This window comes from Trichomonas vaginalis, chromosome VI (assembly GCF_026262505.1).
Source record: "Trichomonas vaginalis G3 chromosome VI, whole genome shotgun sequence".
NCBI classification, from domain to species: domain Eukaryota; phylum Parabasalia; order Trichomonadida; family Trichomonadidae; genus Trichomonas; species Trichomonas vaginalis.
Genome location: NC_067208.1, coordinates 12,687,634 through 12,705,679, shown reverse-complemented (window position 1 = coordinate 12,705,679; position 18,046 = coordinate 12,687,634). Strand labels below are relative to the sequence as shown.

Here is an 18,046-nt window from a genome sequence, read left to right as displayed (position 1 = left end):
GTTATTTCCTATGTACATTTGCTCAAGTGACGCAGAAAGTTTGAATTGGAAGATGCAACTGTAGAAGAGTATTTTATTACAAGAACAACTTCAACAACAAATATCAAGAACAACAAATGCAACAACAAAAATGTTCAAAATAAAAAATAATATTTTTTTATTTTTATTAAAATGTACCAGAATAGATGTTTAGATTTTTATGACTTCCAAGCATTCAGAAATAGTGTGCCATTTTGAGACTATAACAAGCAGGTCGAGAATTTGAAAACGTTTAAGTCATTTATGTTCGACTCTGCCCCAGAATGTTATGTTAGAAAGAACATGGGATGTGTCTTTAACAAACCTAAGAGCAGACATAGTGTTGTAACAAAGAATGTAGACAGAAAACTTAAGACAAATAAAAGGTCGTGACAAGTTGGCAATGAAAGTTAGATGTCTGGGGATATCTATCTGTCAAAGTTAGAGAAGAATTTTTCGTCGAGGGTATAAAGTTTTATACCACTTCTCCAAACTTCTATTCTATCTTCACTGGATTATAAATATGAACAAGGTAGAATGGAAAGAAAATATTATAGTAAGCTTGGTAGACCATGTCAAAGAATTAATATGCAATGGAAACCGAAAAGTTATGAGTTTCTTATTGTTGGTCTTGCAAACATGGTTAACTACATTCCAAGTTGCCTAAATATGAAATGCTCTCATAATAATTGAAATCAAGGAACAGTTCGTAAGAACACATTCTTTACAGATATCTTATGCAAACTGTTAGAAGGTTATTCGAACGCAATATTGACATTTCAGAAAAACATCGTGGCAAGTTTAACTCCTTCAATATGAAGAATATGAAACGCTTATAGTTTGCCAATGTAACTTCAACAGTATACGATACACAAAAAGTTTTTGAACTCAGATGCTTGAAGTAGTCTTATAACAGACAAAGTTGGAGTTGTTGAAAGAAAGGTATACAAGACTCAAAGAGTTTGAAGAATGTTGCACAACTTACTTATGGTTTCAAACACAATGCTGTTCCGATGAAGTTAGAAAGTTTCTGACGCAAGATATGTAGTTGTCAGAACGTCCAAGTATTCCATATGCAAGATTACTGAATATTTTGACGACTTAGCAGAAACTTTGACATCATAGTTTTACAACCCATCTTGTTCTCAATATTTCATGACATTAGAGTATTCTGTTCATCCAAGAAATTCCCAATACCAAAAGAACAACATTCGTTTACAACAGATTACTATGCTTCATAACTTAAATCCTCTCCTCTCACACCCCCCACCAACACATAAAAAAAACAATTAACATCAGACATATACACAACCCAGGAACAAACAGCAGAAAAACACAAAGAAACAGGTCACGGTCGCACCCTCGTGAACTGATCAATCACTTTTTTCTAGTTTTTAAAAATTATCATAAATTCAATTTTTATAATGCTATTATAGTTTACAGCCTTATCCTCCTAAAATCATCTCATCCCATCTTAGCCGGATCGATACAGTATACGTCTAATGTTGTTGTGAAGGAGAGATGGTATGTGGAATTTGTCTTGGATTGAACTTAGAAATATCTAATGTCATGAAATATGAGAACAAGTGGTTTGTAAAAGTCAGATGTCAAAGTTTCTGCTAAGTCGTCAAAATATTCTGTATCTTGCATATGAGAATCTGACGTTCTGACAACTACATATCTTCTGTCAGAACTTTCTAACTTCATCGGAACAGCATTGTTTGAAACCATAATGAAGTTTGCAACATTTTCACAAACATCTTTGGTCTTTATATTTCTTTCAACAACTCCAACTTTGTCTGTTATAAGACTCTTCAAGCATCTTAGTTCAAAACTTTTGTTGTTTATTACTTTGAAGTTCATTGCAAACTATAAGTTTCATTATTTTCTATTGAGGAGTTAAACTTGCCACAGATGTTTTCTAAGTTTTGTCATATTCGGATTCGAATAACCTTCTAACAGTTTGCACAAATATCTGTAAAGAATGTGTTCTTACCTGTTCCTGTTTTCCAATTATAATGAGAGCAGTTTCATTTTAGCACTTGGATGTTGTAAGATTTTGCAAACCAACATAAGATATACTCATAAAACCTTTTCGTTTCCATTGCATATAATTTCTTTGACATGGTCTAACCAAGCTTCTATAATATTTTCTTTCCATTCTACTTGTTATATTTATATCCAGTGAAGATAGAATAGAAGTTTGGAGAAGGTGTATTAACTTTATACCCGAACTGAAAAACTTTCTAACTTTGACAATAGATATCCCAAGCATCTAACATCTTCATGCCAACTTGTACACTTTTATTTTCTTAAGTTTCTGTCTACATTCTTGTTCAGAACTATTGTTGCTCTTGGTTTGTTAAAGAACATCCCATTCTTTCATGACATAACATTCTGGGCAGAGTCACATAAATGACTAAACGTTTCAAATTCTCGACTGCTTTGTTATAGTCTCTAAATGGACACATATTTCTGAATGCTTGGAAGTATATAAATCTGAAACATCTATTCTGTACATTTTTATAAAAAATAAAAAAATTATTTTTTTTATTCTTGACTTGTTTGTTGCATTTGTTGTTCTTGAGCTATTTGTTGTTGAAGTGTTTGCTTGTAATACAATACTTTCACAGTTGCATCTTCCAATTCGAAACTTTCTGCCGTCATTGACAAATACATAGGACATAAAAGTTTTTCAGGAACAAAGTTTGCGTCAACTAATGTCAACGTTATACTTGCCAAAGTGTTTGAGTTCACTAAGGTTGAAAATTCTGCATTCGAATGAACAATAGGCACCAGCAGAGAAAGTATTGTTTATACGCATAGTATCTTTTGGTCATAATAGTTTCTGTCGACATTCGAATAACCTTTGAACCTAAGTTTGAAACAATATATTAGATTGGTGTGCTTAATGTCAATGGAATAGAATTCCTTGTATGACACCTTTTCCTGTTATAGGAAACTGTTGGTAGTAAAAACCAGAAATAAGTTTTGTATTTAGTCATATCGTTTATGTAAACTCAGTCGGACATCCAAACATAATGAAACCTGCTCTAGTTGCAGCACATGTTACACCGCTACTTAAAGTATTAAATAAGTCAACAAAACCTGTTGGTGGTATATCTGGGTAAGTATCTTCAAAGGAGTATTTTTTACCATTCACAACATAAAGTCTTCTGGTGTCAAAGAGCAAAAGGCTTTAGTCGTCATTGTGTTTAAGGTTTGTTTACAATATCGTCCTTGAGGACTTTGTAAGTTTGTTGTTATAGAATTATATGACTCAGGGTTTTTAGTCGTAATAGTATAAACCATTATGTCTTCTGCCATTTACTTAGCAAATAAATTTTAATGAAATGTTGTGGTCGTCAAATATTTTTATAACGTCTGGGAAACTATATTTAAGTTCAACGTTTCACCTCCTTTTCATAACGTATTATTGTCAATGACATTATATTGAAACACCACAGCAACTAATGTTCGGGTTCTATTTCTTTGATGTTTATATCGTCTGCCTCTGTCAAAAGTTTCAATAGTTCTTTCAAAACTTCATGATGCAATGACATATGAGTTCACTTTTACAGGGTTGTGTTCGACAAGTTTAACATTATACTTAAGCTTGACTCTTCTCCTGAGTTTTGAAGTTTGTCTTTCAGTTGTTGGTAGTCGTTTCGAATATCTGCAACAGAACTTAAGTCTCTGCTAACTTCAGGATATGTTGTTCTTTTACAGGAACAATTGTTATACCATCTTCGTCTTCGTATGGTTTCCCACTTCAACATCTCTGTCTTTGACTTGACAACACACTTTGACTGTTTGTTTGAGTTGGTGAATTTAACTTCACATCTGCCACCGCCATTAAACCTTTTGAAACACTTACGCTTCTATTTTTCGGAAATGACATTTTACTTAGAATTAAAAGATGGACGTATTCGGATATCTTTTCGAATTGAAGCAGAACAAGTTTTATCACAAACAATACAAATACATTTACAGAATAGTTCTTTACACAACAATGGAAATGTTATAGAATAGCAGTCTTTGCTGAACCAAAATATTTTCATAAAGCAAAGAAAGTTGGTATAATGAAATGGTGAAAGTTCTTGAAGCAGACAAAATATAACTTCAAAACTACCGATATTCTAAAGGAAGTTATAATCAATATTATGTCAAAACTGGCGTACTGTCAATATTTGACGGAGAGAAGTCAGTTCAAGAACAACTTACTGACCTGCTGCCAAAATCTGCTCGATGGAAGCTGTCTTATGCCAATCTGAGGAGCCCCAGCAGGTTTCATCGAACGAATCTTCAAAAGAGCATCTTCCGTGAAAAGTGCTATTGGTTTGTAAACTTTCTTGCTTTCAATTCATCTGGACCGTCTCTGTCACACATATATTGTATTTGAACTGTACAACAGTTGAAATACACCCATAAAGTCTTCTGAGTCAGCAATGAATGCCAAGCCAAAGTTTGAACGGTCTCCATTTGTATATTGAGTTTTTTGACCTCCTGTATGAGTCCATACTTTCACATATGGCATAATAGAACTTTGCATTTCAGGTTAATGGTTGTTGTGAATTGTTGTTAAAGTTCATTGCATCTAATGTCAAGTTGTATGACCTCATCCTACTGATAGAATATTCTTCTCTTGGATAATATTTGCCATCTATGTTTATATGATATTTAATACCAGGGTTGTAGAAACAAGAATAGTCATTTATAGTTCGTCTGAACAGTTCAAACATAGTATCTGCATGTTTCATTGCAGTTGTTAAAGCAATATCTGTTCTTGCACCTGGGTCAGCACTTTTGGTTTCCAACTTCACCTGCAAAGTCTTTGACAGATATTTGGTGTATAGGGAACATAAGTGGAACTGCAATATATTTGGCAGCTAAAGCATTTGAAATATCTGGCTCAACATATAGACTGCAAGTCTGCTTTCTATTCTCTTGCATTCAAATTTTTCGCATGTGAACTTAACTGGGTCCCAGTTCCAGCAGCATTGAAATAATAGTTTACTTCATTGTTGAAGTTTGAGAAACCAAAGTCTAAGTCAACTTTGTCTTTGCAAAATTCGGCGATGACGTTTATTTGTTTCCTTTACGTCTGTAAAGTGAATGGGTCTTGTGTTGGTGCAATGACTAAGTTATTTTTGCTTGGAGTAAGTTCGATAGAAATTTTTCCTGCCCAGTTTGGCAAGTATCTTAAAAACCTGAAGATGAGGAAAGATGACAAAGGAACTCTAAGTTTCAGTTTTACTTTATGTGCGCAGTTTGTCCAGAAAGGTTAACATAAACTCCTGGACGTTAGGGTCAAGTCTTCTTATTTTCTCAATAGTTGCATACTGGTCTGTTTGTTCTCTAGCTTGTGGTTGTACTGAGTTTCTCAAAGCGAACCATTCATAGTTTGCCCATGTTACTGTTTGAACTAAGTCAGAGTTAGAATATATCTTATATCCCATGAAAACTTCTGGAGCATATTGGTATCCGACATAGAAAATTCCATTGCAACCTTTCTTGTCAGACAACTTGGCAGAAGGTTTTATTTCAATGTTTGTTCCACGTATAAGAATGAGTTGTCAATAGAAATTATATGAAACCTGTCGCAAGCAATATCTACTGTTGTTGAAGAACTTCTCCAAACTCACCTACGTTTCCATAAGAAACAGCAGTTGTATATTCGTAGTTCCAGGAACTATTTCTGACCCTCTAATGGCATTGTCGCATTCGTTATACCATTCGGAAACATTTTCGTTCATGGCATCCAAAACTGTTGGCGTTATATTCTGAGCGGCGTACATTTCATATGGGTTAAAATATAGAATAGTTGGTTTATATTCATAATAGAACCCACTCGGACCAAGCTTTACTTTCTTCCTGACTGAGTTTTTTAACTCTTCTTTTTCCTTCATTGCACTACTTTCACTAGATGAAGTTACTTCTTCACTACTTTCCTTTTTCTACTCTCTTCTTCTTTGGTGTCGCTTTTGGTAACTTGCCCTCTGCTTCAAGTTGTTGCATCTTGCTCATGTTCACTAGTATGTTGTAAATTTCCCATGCTCTTTTTGCCTTTGGCTCTGGTCGCCCATCTCAGGTAACCTATATCCTAGAAAGATTTTGTCATAGTTTGTATTTGAGTCTTCGCGTATTGTTTGCATGACTCTTTCCTGAGTTTCCGGTTCAAGCTCTTCAAACAGAGCTTGTCCATATGGAATAAGCTCGTTTCCAAATATATGTTTTTTGTAGCCATTCTGGTTTTCTTTCCATGTTACCAATATATCTTTTGTGAATGGGAAAGCTTTTACCCAATGTTTCAGTCTTGCGTCATTTATTTCTGTAGTTGGTTTTATTTTGTCAAGGAACATGTTTTTCAATACTAACATTTCATTTGGTACTGTCCATTTGAGTTTTCTTAAAATATCATCCTTTCTTCGTTATTGTCTGCAAAGTAAGTTTTTATGACATTTTGCAAACTTTCGTTTGCAGGTCATGTACAATAGTTCTCTTCCTTCTCTCTCCCTAACTTTCTTTCTAAACTCTTCACAAATTACCATCTCTATGGTTCTGTGTAGTTCTTTGAGATAAATGTTCTAGAACGTCAGGTGTTATATTTCCTCAGCCATGTTCATTTCATACTGGTCCAAAATATCTGCATGTTTCATATCTTTCAATGGCATTAAAGCCGCGCTGAAATACCAGCTATATCTGGTTCACCATTCACTTCCATTGCGGTCTACAACTTTTTGGAATTGAGGTTGTAAGTTTATGAACAAAATTCTCTGCATTTCCTCATTAGGTTCTTTAAACTTCGAATTTATATACTCATTTATAGCATTATACTTCAAAAACTCTTCTTTGGTACTTCTTTATCCAATCTAACAACTCAGTATCCTTTATACATACTAACTTAGACTTCTTTATAATATCTTTGAACGAATTGACGGTTTGGTCAAATTGACCAGAAGTACTACAAATAACAACTAACTCATAAAATGGGTTCTTCTCATCTAGTTCTTGTTGTTGTGCAGCCATTTTAAGATAAGTGAAAGTCTTACCCGACCCAGGTGGTGCAATTAGACCTGTTATACCATTCTGAGCAAATAAGAACTTTTCATGTATAGCTTTATCTGAGCATTTTCTAACTTCCTCTTGTTCTTGTTTAAAACATTCTCAAATTTCTTGTCAATGTCAGCAAACTTTTTCTAACATATTTTTAGAAAAATTAAAATTTTTATCTTTTAGAAAATGTCTAGCGATTTCGCTATCTATATTCGAGACAAGCTTTCGACAGCAAAAACATCTGTAGACCATAAAACCTTACATAATGTAAACAAGAAAGGTGAATTTGTTCTAAAGTTCTGTTTCTGGGAATATGACAAGAACCATAAAACATTACAAAGAGCAGTCTTAAAATTTGTCAATGACAGACTTGTTGACAGAGATGACGCCGATTGGAAAGATGAAGTCCAACAAAAGTTCTTAGAATGCAAGAAGACACATGCGCTGTTCTTGAAGATGAAATAGAAAACAGAATAGAAGAGCTATTAAAGGACAAAGAACTTTTACATAGATATGGTTCTGAGAAATTTGACATATCTCCACCAGAGAAGAAGAAGAAAGAAAAGAAAGAAAAGAAAGTAGAAGAAGAGAAGAAAGAACCAGAGCCAATTCCACCGAAGAAGAAATTTGACATGTAAAAATAAAATTTTATTTTTAGAACATTTCTGGGTCAATGTCAATGTTCTCTTCCTCTTTAGGAGTAAACACTGGCTTAGACTCTAATAGCTTTTTACCCAATTTACCTTGAACTTCTACAACTTTAGACTCATAATATTCATAGTCGTCTGTCTTCTTTGGTTCATAAGGTATAACAAGTTTGTATGCTTTGCCTTCTTTAAGGTTTGAGAACCTTCTGTCAAAACTTTCTTTGACTGCTAACAAACCTTCTATGTCTAAGTCTTCAAATTTCGCACCATTTTAGTCACAATAGCAAACTTAACTGGTTCGATGTTCCAAACTTTGCTGAATGAAGACTTTTCAAAATGGTAGAAATAAACATTCAAATATGTGAATGGGTCTAGTTCTTCTTTAACTCCTGACATGTACTTGTTTACTGAAATCTATTTCGTCATCTTTTCTATCGGATAAAAAATATTTTTTTTTAAAATTTACTCAGAAAAAATTTTCTTTGTATATACACCATTCTGAACATCTAAAAGACTTTTGACATTTGCCAAGAATGTTCGTTTAGACGCTGGCATATAACCATACTCTTGACAATATTGTTTATACGAATCGTACAATGACCTTTCATCTAATGACACAAAGTCAGTTTCATCTACGAACAGTTCATAAACACTCTTGTTTGCTTCTAACAATGTTTGTCTCTCTTCGGTATGTGGAATTTGTCTTGGATTGAACTTAGAAATATCTAATGTCATGAAATATGAGAACAAGTGGTTGTAAAAGTCAGATGTCAAACATTCTGACAAAGCGTCAAAATATTCAGTATCTTGCATATGAGCTTCTGACGTTCTGACAACTACATATCTTCTGTCAGAACTTTCTAACTGCATCGGAACAGCATTGTTTGAAACCATAATGAAGTTTGCAACATTTTCACAAACTCTTTGGTCTTTATACTTTCTTTCAACAACTCCAACTTTGTCTGTTATAAGACTCTTCAAAGCATCTGAGTTCAAAACTTTTGTTGTATCTATACTTTGAAGTTCATTGCAAACTATAAGTTTCATATTCTCTATTGAGGAGTTAAACTTGCCACAGATGTTTTCTAAGTTTGTCATATTCGGATTCGAATAACCTTCTAACAGTTTGCACAAAATATCTGTAAAGAAAGTATTCTTACCAGTTCCTTGTTTTCCAATTATAATGAGAGCAGTTTCATTTTTAGCACTTGGATGTTGTAAGATATTTGCAAACCAACATAAGATATACTCATAAACCTTTTCGTTTCCATTGCATATAATTTCTTTGACATGGTCTAACCAAGCTTCTATAATACTGTGTTTCCATTCTACTTGTTCGTATTTTATATCCAGTGAAGATAGAATAGAAGTTTGGAGAAGGTGTATAGAACTTTATACCTCGAACTGAAAAATCTTCTAACTTTGACAATAAGATATCCCAAGCATCTAACATCTTCATGCCAACTTGTACAACTTTTATTTTCTTAAGTTTCTGTCTACATTCTTGTTCAGACACTATTGTTGCTCTTGGTTTGTTAAAGACAACATCCCATTCTTTCATGACATAACATTCTGGGGCAGAGTCAACATAAATGACTAAACGTTTCAAATTCTCGACTGCTTTGTTATAGTCTCTAAATGGACACATATTTCTGAATGCTTGGAAGTCATAAAAATCTGAAACATCTATTCTGTACATTTTTATAAAAAAAAAAAATATTATTTTTTTATTCTTGACTTTGTTGTTCCATTTGTTGCATTTGTTGTTCTTGAGCTATTTGTTGTTGAAGTTGTTCTTGTAATACAATACTTTCACCAGTTGCATCTTCCAATTCGAAACTTTCTGCCGTCATTGACAAATACATAGGACATAAAAGTTTTACAGGAACAAAGTTTGCGTCAACTAATGTCAACGTTATACTTGCCAAAGTGTTTGAGTTCACTAAGGTTGAAAATTCTGCATTCGAATGAACAATAGGCAAACCAGCAGAGAAAGTATTGTTTATACGCATAAGTATCTTTTGGTCATAATAGTTTCTGTCGACATTCGAATAACACTTTGAACCTAAGTTTGAAACAATATATAAGATTGGTGTGCTTAATGTCAATGGAATAGACATTCCTTGTATGACACCTTTTCCTGTTATAGGAAACTGTTGGTAGTAAAAACCAGAAATAAGTTTTGTATTATAGCTCATATCGTTTATAGTAAACTCAGTCGGACATCCAAACATAATGAAACCTGCTCTAGTTGCAGCACATGTTACACCCGTACTTAAAGTATTAAATAAGTCAACAAAACCTGTTGGTGGTATATCTGAGTAAGTATCTTCAAAGGAGTATTTTTTACCATTCACAACAATAAAGTCTTCTGGTGTCAAAAGAGCAAAACAGGCTTTAGTCGTCATTGTGTTTAAGGTTAGTTTACAATATCGTCCTTGAGGACTTTGTAAGTTTGTTGTTATAGAATTATATGACTCAGGGTTTTTAGTCGTAATAGTATAAACCATTATGTCTTCTGCCATTTACTTAGCAAATAAACTTTAATGAAATGTTGTGGTCGTCAAATATTTTTATAACGTCTGGGAAACTATATTTTAAGTTCAACGTTTCACCTCCTTTCATAACGTATATCTTGTCAATGACATTATATGAAACACCACAGCAACCAATGTCGGGTTCTATTTCTTTGATGTTTATATCGTCTGCCTCTGTCAAAAGTTTCAATAGTTCTTTCAAAACTTCATGAGGTGCAATGACATATGAGTTCACTTTTACAGGGTTGTGTTCGCCCAAGTTTAACATTATACTTAAAGCTTGACAAATCTTCTCCTGAGTTTGAAGTTTGTCTTTCAGTTGTTGGTAGTCGTTTCGAATATCTGCAACAGAACTTAAGTCTCTGTTAACTTCAGGATATGTTGGTTCTTTTACAGGAACAATTGTTATACCATCTTCGTCTTCGTATGGTTTCCCCACTTCAACATCTCTGTCTTTGACATTGACAATAACACTTTGACTGTTTGTTTGGGTTGGTGAATTTAACTTAACATCTGCCACCGCCATTAAACCTTTTGAAACACTTACGCTTCTATTTTTCGGAAATGACATTTTACTTAGAATAAAAAGATGGACGTATTCGGATATCTTATTGAATTGAAGCAGAACAAAGTTTATACTCACAAACAATACAAATACATTGACAGAATAGTTCTTTACACAAACAATGGAAAATGTTATAGAATAGCAGTCTTTGCTGAACCTAAATATTTTCATAAAGCAAAGAAAGTTGGTATAACTGAAATGGTGAAAGTTCTTGAAGCAGACAAAAATATATAACTTCAAAACTTACAGATATTACTAAAGGAAAGTTTATAATACAATATTATGTCAAAACTGGCGTACTGTCAATATTTGACGGAGAGAAGTCAGTTCAAGAACAACTTACTGACCTGCTGCCAAAATCTGCTCGATGGAAGCTGTCGTTATGCCAATCTGAGGAGCCCCAGCAGGTTTCATCGAACGAATCTTCAAAAGAGCATCTTCCGTGAAAAGTGCTATTGGTTTTGTAAACTTCTTTGCTCTCAATTCATCTGGACCGTCTCTGTCACCAGTATATTGTATTTGAACTGTACCAACAGTTGAAATACTACCCATAAAGTCTTCTGAGTCAGCAAATGGAATGCCAAGCCAAAAGTTTGAACGGTCTCCATTTGTATATTGAGTTTTTTGACCTCCTGTATGAGTCCATACTTTCACATATGGCATAATAGAACTTTGCATTTCAGGGTTAATAGTTGTTGTGAAGTTGTTGTTAAAGTTCATAGCATCTAATGTCAAGTTGTATGACCTCATATCCTCAACTGTAGAATATTCTTCTCTTGGATAATATTTGCCATCTATGTTTATATGATATTTAATACCAGGGTTGTAGAAACAAGAATAGTCATTTATAGTTCGTCTGAACAGTACAAACATAGTATCTGCATGTTTCATTGCAGTTGTTAAAGCAATATCTGTTCTTGCACCTGCGGCTCCTGGATTTTGGTTTCCAACTTCACCTGCAAAGTCTTTGACAGATATTTGGTGTATAGGGAACATAAGTGGAACTGCAATATATTTGGCAGCTAAAGCATTTGAAATATCTGGGTCCAACATATAGACTGCAAGTCTGCTTTCTATTCTCTTGCATTCAAATTTTTCGCATGTGAACTTAACTGGGTCCCAAGCAGTTCCAGCAGCATTGAAATAATAGTTTACTTCATTGTTGAAGTTTGAGAAACCAAAGTCTAAGTCAACTTTGTCTTTGCAAAATTCGACGAATGACGTTTGATTTGTTCCCTTTACGTCTGTAATAGTGAATGGGTCTTGTGTTGGTGCAATGACTAAGTTATTTTTGCTTGGAGTAAGTTCGATAGAAATTTTTCCTGCCCAGTTTGGCAAGTATCTTAAAAACCTGAAGATGAGGAAAGATGACAAAGGAACTCTAAGTTTCAGTTTTACTTTAGTGGCAGCAGTTCCATCTGAACCAGAAAGGTTAACATAAACTCCTGGAACGTTAGGGTCAAGTCTTCTTATTTTCTCAATAGTTGCATACTGGTCTGTTTGTTCTCTAGCTTGTGGTTGTACTGAGTTTCTCAAAGCGAACCATTCATAGTTTGCCCATGTTACTGTTTGAACTAAGTCAGAGTTAGAATATATCTTATATCCCATGAAAACTTCTGGAGCATATTGGTATCCGACATAGAAAATTCCATTGCAACCTTTCTTGTCAGACAACTTGGAAGAAGGTTTTATTTCAATGTCTTGTTCCACGTATAAGAATGAGTTGTCAATAGAAATAATATGAAACCTGTCGCAAGCAATATCTACTGTTGTTGAAGAACCTTCTCCAAACTCACCTACGTTTCCATAAGAAACAGCAGTTGTATATTCGTAAGTTCCAGGAACTATTTCTGACCTTCTAATGGCATTATCGCATTCGTTATACCATTCGGAAACATTTCCGTTCATGGCATCCAAAACTGTTGGCGTTATATTCTGAGCGGCGTACATTTCATATGGGTAAAAATATAGAATAGTTGGATTTATATGTCATAATAGAACCCACTCGGACCAAGCTTTACTTTCTTCCTGACTGAGTTTTTAACTGAATCTTTAACTCTTCTTTTTCCTTCATTGCCACTACTTTCACTAGATGAAGTTACTTCTTCACTACTTTCACTTTGTTCTACTACTCTTCTTCTTTGGTGTCGCTTTTGGTAACTTGCCCTCTGCTTCAAGTTGTAGCATCTTTGCCTCATGTTCACCTAGTATGTTGTAAATTTCCCATGTCCTTTTTGCCTTTGGGCTCTGGTCGCCCATCTCAGGTAACCTATATCCTAGAAAGATTTTGTCATAGTTTGTATTTGAGTCTTCGCTTATTGTTTGCATGACTCTTTCCTGAGTTTCCGGTTCAAGCTCTTCAAACAGAGCTTGTCCATATGGAATAAGCTCGTTTCCAAATATATGTTTTTGTAGCCATTCTGGTTTTCTTTCCATGTAACCAATAATATCTTTTGTGAATGGGAAAGCTTTTACCCAACGTTTCAGTCTTGCGTCATTTATTTCTGTAGTTGGTTTTATTTTGTCATGGAACATGTTTTTCAATACTAACATTTCATTTGGTACTGTCCATTTGAGTTTTCTTAAATATTCATCCCTTCTCATTTCATTGTCTGCAAAGTAAGTTTTTATGACATTTTGCAAACTTTCGTTTGCAAGGTCATGTACAATAGGTTCTCTTCCTTCTCTCTCCCTAACTTTCTTTCTAAACTCTTCACCAAATATACCATCTCTATGGTTCTGTGTAGTTCTTTGAGATAAATGTTCTAGAACGTCAGGTGTTATATTTCCCTCAGCCATGTTCATTTCATACTGGTCCAAAATATCTGCATCTTTCATATCTTTCAATGGCATTAAAGCCGCGCTGAAAATACCCGTTATATCTGGTTCACCATTCACTTCCATTGCGTCTACAACTTCTTGGAATTGAGGTTGTAAGTTTATGAACCACCTATCCGGATTAGCTTTATGACCCCATTTCATTGTAGTTCCATAGTCTGCAGAAACAAAAGTAGGTTTGTTTCCATATTGGTTAGGTTCTGAATGAACTTTAAACAATGTTTCATTTCTATATGTTTTGTTGAAATTTAACCTTTTATTTTCACCGAGTTCAGCCAAAGATTGAACGTTATATGGTCGTAAGTAAAAAGGATTATTGTATTTGCGTACATTTTCTTTCAGTACTTCCATTCTATGCTGAATATTTTCATCTGATGTTGGAGTCTTTTGTATGTCGGTGAACATTTTTCGATATTCTTCTACTATGTCAGCCGAATTTTTCTTAGACTCTTGGAAAGATTCCATATTCACCTCATACTCTTGTTGAGGGTCAAGATTTTTCGGCTGTTCCAAATCTTCATCTAGTTCTGTGAAGTTAGTTTCCAAAGGAGGGACTTGTTCGTTTCCTTCAGGCTCTTCTAGCTGTTGTTGCTGAACTATTTCTTCCATGTCTGGTTGTATCTGAACTTCTTCCTGTGGAGTTTCTTGTACCTCATCTGCTGGCATTTCATATATTCCGAGACCGTTTTTAACAAGTTCCCTATCTAAGTCATCCGGACTCATAAACCTTTCTTCTTTCGTTCCGTCTCTATTTTTTACGCGTTTCATGAAGAGAGTTGAATTATCATTTAGCTCTGACATCAAATATCTCGGAGTAAATTCATTCATGTCATTTGGATGATATGCTATTAAATCATATCCCTTAGCGAGCTTGTATTTTCCAGGTTTGAGATTATATCCGATTTGATGCTCAACCATAAAGCTAAATAGGTTCGGGTCAGTATTTCCTTCCTTGAACTTTCTAATAGCTTCTTTATATCTGTCACTAAAGTCAAGAGTATCTGGGTAACCATAATCTTCCTTAAGCATTTTTAAGAATTCTTGGTTTCCTTTTTCTCTACTTCTTTTATGTCCTTGCTCTGTTTGTGGTTGTTGTTGTGCAGGGTTTTGAACTGTTGGTTGCTGTGCTGGTTGTGGAGGTGGTTGTTGTGCTGGTTTTGGTTGTGGTGCAGGTGCTGGATTTTGAACTGTTGGTTGTTGTGCAGGGTTTTGAACTGTTGGTTTTGGTTGTTGTTGTGGTGCTGGATTTTGAACTGTTGGTTGTTGTGTTGGTTTTGGTGCATGCCTGTGTCTGTGTCCATGTGACGATGTAAATGTTTTAGGTAGTCCTGGTGCAGGTGCTTCTCTTGGAGGGTTTGGTGGTATATAAGTTCCACCAGCTGGCACATATGTTCCATCTGCAGCATAATGTCCTACCTGACTTTTCGTTTTTAAGAAAGCATTTACTAGGTCTGTTTTGGTCTGTTGTAACTCTTTTTCTTGACTTTCCACAACAGTTGCTCTAACGGCGTCATAGGCACTTTGAACTGCCTGTCTCGTTGCTGCATCTGTTATTTTCGTCATATTTTGTGCTACTTCTCTTAACTCTTTGTCGAAACCTTCAGACTTCAGTTTCTTTCCAGATGAGAAGTCGTTCACTAGTTTCACCTTACTATGAAGAGCTTCGAAGGCGTTCTTAAAGTCAGCATTCATTAAAGCTTCATTTGAACTGTCTTCATCCGCTTGTATTTTTGTCCTTATTGACCCTATAAGTTGGGCTGCTTTAGCGTTGGCTTGGGCATCTAACCAGTCATTATTAGCTTTTATATATTCTGCGCTTTTCATTGCCTTTTGCATGGCTGCGTCGTTATTTTTACTTTCTTGTGCTAAGTTTTCATACTGTACGGTTTGGTTTTGCAACTGTAAAAGTTTTTCTGCCTTTACATTTGCTTCAACTTCTTTTTTATACTCATCGCTATCCATATATGTCTTCATGGCTTTTTGTTTTATCTCTTCATCTTTCAGTACTTTATATTGAGTAGTATGGTTTTTCAAATTTATAACATCTTGTTCCATTTTTGCTACTTCTGCTGCTTTTTCTGACACTTTTTTCGCATATTCCTCTGTACTTAGTTCTTTCAGTTGTTCTTCTTTCTTCTTTTTCTCTACGTTTAACTCATTTAGTTTCTTTGTCTGTCTGTCATATTCTAGTTTCTTTTCGTTTTCACTTATTTGTTTCTGTATGTCTATGTTTGACTTTTTGACATCTGTTATTTGATTTTTGAGTGAACTCAAATTCATTTGACTTTGAGGGTTATAAGCTGTTCCGTCTGCAGCTCCACCATAGCCTGCCATTTTCGCTAAAAGTGCCGCTCTTAAACCTCCACTCTGTGCACCAATAACTCGGTTTAAAAGCATAGGGTTGCTTGACATTTGTTGCAACATAGTGGGGTCATTCATCATTTGTTGTTGCAACTGTTGTTGTGGTGTCAGTTTTACTATTGGATGTTTCAATGCTCCCTTCCTCTTACGTATATTCTTACGTAGCTTACGTGGCATTTTAAGTGAAGTTAAAAAGCGGTTTTTGACAGATGTTTATATGACACTTTTTGTTCAGCACAAAAAACTACTCGGTCAAAGTGTTGTCAGTTTTGTAAAATAACCGTCCTATCTCATTCTATAATGGAGAAAAGGCTTCTCAAAGTATACTTCCTTGGAATGCCTGTAACTTTTCCTGTAGCGACGATAGACCCTTACTTGTCCGGACAAAGTTATACTATTTTGAGTGCTCTACAAAAAAGTCAACGGCGACGACTCTCAAAAACCGTTGTGTAAAAAGTTTTACCGTTGGACAAAAAAGTATATATAGAAAACAAAAAACGTTTATAGTTCATTCAATATTTGAGATAAACCGTTTTTCTAACGGTAACTATTAAATAAAATAAAAAAATAGAGGGGGTTACCGTTGACGAAAACGGTTTATCTCAAATATTTAAATATCTGTCTTTTTTGGTCAGTTCATTTTTATCTAATGGAAGCCAACGCTGTTAACCACAATTCAAACATTAACAATTCTCAACCGCTAACCAAAGCCAAAGCTCCACAACCTCCAAGAACTGGCACAGCGGTTAGAATAACCACCAAAAAGTCTAACAGCGAATTAAGAGAAATTCTTCAACAAATTTGCTCTAAATATCTCAAAGACGCCGAAGAAAACACACAACCAGACGCTACATACAATACTCAGTTCTGTGAAGTTCTGAACAAAGCAATTACTAGTTCAATTGAACTTACTAAGACAATTCCAAGTCCAATTGAGCTTAGCGATGTCTTAGTTCAGTATTTTCCAACATTTACTAAGCTTATAATGTTGAGAACTTTATACCAAGTTCGTCAAAATCTTCCTCGTTACATCCAACGGTCATTCGACAAGAGAATTGCCGAATTCCAAGTCTTTAGTTACGGATATGACGAAGATGAATACGTTGACGAGTTCGGAGACAACCGTACAAAATGGTTTGAATATTATACGACAACACAATTTGAATTCGACTTTCTCGAATTCAACGCAGCAACCATTCATATCATTGCTCTTTACCTTTCCGAACAACAACAAGACCTCGCAGATGGAGATGTTGTTACTGTCGTCATGAAAACTCCTGAACAATTCGGAAAAAAGAAGTCTCTAATTGCCAAATTCGTTCCAGGACATCAGCTTTTCCAACGCACAGAAGTCTTCTGTATTCCTGGAACTAAGTTCTTTGTCAGGAGCGAACTCAAAGAAAGATATAATGTGTCATTCAATTACACATTATATAATGTTTTCGACCCAGAAGAAGGCTTCTTCCCAGAAGCAATGGAGGAGGAAGAAGAGGAGGAAATACAAGACTCTATCCAAGAAGAGTCCTCCGAATTCACACCAGAAGACTAACAATTTTCCGAATAAAAACTTCATTTATACTAAACATCTTCGGGGCTAGAGGGCGCAACGCGCCTGGAAGCCCCACTTACCTGACCTAAATATTGAAGATATACATATTGTTATATTGTTTTGTAAAAGAATTTATAGAACTTTTTAAAAAACTGTTTTTGCAAAAATCTCGGGAACATAATCCCCTCAATTTTATTTGAGAAATTCGTAAACTATTCAAAATTGAGAGCCATGTTCCCGAGATTATTGCATTACTATATTTTTGTATGTAGATTATGTTTTATAATTTAATCAGAATTAAGTAGCAATTGTACAATTGGCCAAACAAGATATATCGTCGTTCTTAAAACTTCATCAAATTGTTAAAAAAGTTAGAAGTAATGGATTAATGCTTGCTATACTCAATTTATGTTTTAATTTTTTTTATCAAATGTAACATTGACAGCTACACAGAACTTCAACAATCATTTTCTTA

At 34.7% G+C, this 18,046-nt stretch overlaps 7 protein-coding genes and 2 pseudogenes across 9 annotated transcripts, besides 2 other annotated features; 1 reads left to right on the top strand and 8 right to left on the bottom strand.

The window, feature by feature from the left end:
• Positions 1-5,513: part of a mobile genetic element that runs on past the window's edge.
• Positions 5,514-6,864: 1,351 nt separating this feature from the next.
• Positions 6,865-13,862: a mobile genetic element.
• On the bottom strand, positions 8,558-9,420 carry TVAGG3_0854270 (annotated as a pseudogene). Its single transcript has one exon. A coding segment is annotated over exon 1 (863 nt).
• TVAGG3_0854260 (uncharacterized protein) lies at positions 9,449-10,246 on the bottom strand (the record flags this gene model as incomplete). The annotated part of the gene is made up of 1 exon (XM_051249393.1): positions 9,449-10,246. One exon carries the CDS (start codon positions 10,244-10,246, stop codon positions 9,449-9,451), a length of 798 nt encoding a protein of 265 aa, XP_051084868.1.
• TVAGG3_0854250 (protein of unknown function, DUF4106 family) lies at positions 11,163-12,773 on the bottom strand (the record flags this gene model as incomplete). Its single annotated transcript, XM_051249392.1, has 1 exon — positions 11,163-12,773. The coding sequence occupies one exon, from the start codon at positions 12,771-12,773 to the stop codon at positions 11,163-11,165; it is 1,611 nt and encodes a 536-aa protein (XP_051084867.1).
• Positions 12,926-13,805, bottom strand: TVAGG3_0854240 (annotated as a pseudogene). Its single transcript has one exon. A coding segment is annotated over exon 1 (880 nt).
• Positions 13,863-14,016: 154 nt separating the features above from the next.
• Positions 14,017-14,690, bottom strand: TVAGG3_0854220 (protein of unknown function, DUF4106 family; the record flags this gene model as incomplete). Its single annotated transcript, XM_051249391.1, has 1 exon — positions 14,017-14,690. A coding segment is annotated over one exon (674 nt), but the record flags the coding sequence as incomplete, so codon positions are not given.
• A 2-nt stretch (positions 14,691-14,692) lies between these two features.
• On the bottom strand, positions 14,693-14,962 carry TVAGG3_0854210 (protein of unknown function, DUF4106 family; the record flags this gene model as incomplete). The annotated part of the gene is made up of 1 exon (XM_051249390.1): positions 14,693-14,962. One exon carries the CDS (start codon positions 14,960-14,962, stop codon positions 14,693-14,695), a length of 270 nt encoding a protein of 89 aa, XP_051084865.1.
• A 3-nt stretch (positions 14,963-14,965) lies between these two features.
• TVAGG3_0854200 (protein of unknown function, DUF4106 family) lies at positions 14,966-15,716 on the bottom strand (the record flags this gene model as incomplete). The annotated part of the gene is made up of 1 exon (XM_051249389.1): positions 14,966-15,716. A coding segment is annotated over one exon (751 nt), but the record flags the coding sequence as incomplete, so codon positions are not given.
• A 59-nt stretch (positions 15,717-15,775) lies between these two features.
• Positions 15,776-16,199, bottom strand: TVAGG3_0854190 (protein of unknown function, DUF4106 family; the record flags this gene model as incomplete). The annotated part of the gene is made up of 1 exon (XM_051249388.1): positions 15,776-16,199. A coding segment is annotated over one exon (424 nt), but the record flags the coding sequence as incomplete, so codon positions are not given.
• A 472-nt stretch (positions 16,200-16,671) lies between these two features.
• On the top strand, positions 16,672-17,571 carry TVAGG3_0854180 (uncharacterized protein; the record flags this gene model as incomplete). The annotated part of the gene is made up of 1 exon (XM_051249387.1): positions 16,672-17,571. The coding sequence occupies one exon, from the start codon at positions 16,672-16,674 to the stop codon at positions 17,569-17,571; it is 900 nt and encodes a 299-aa protein (XP_051084862.1).
• Positions 17,572-18,046: the final 475 nt, after the last annotated feature.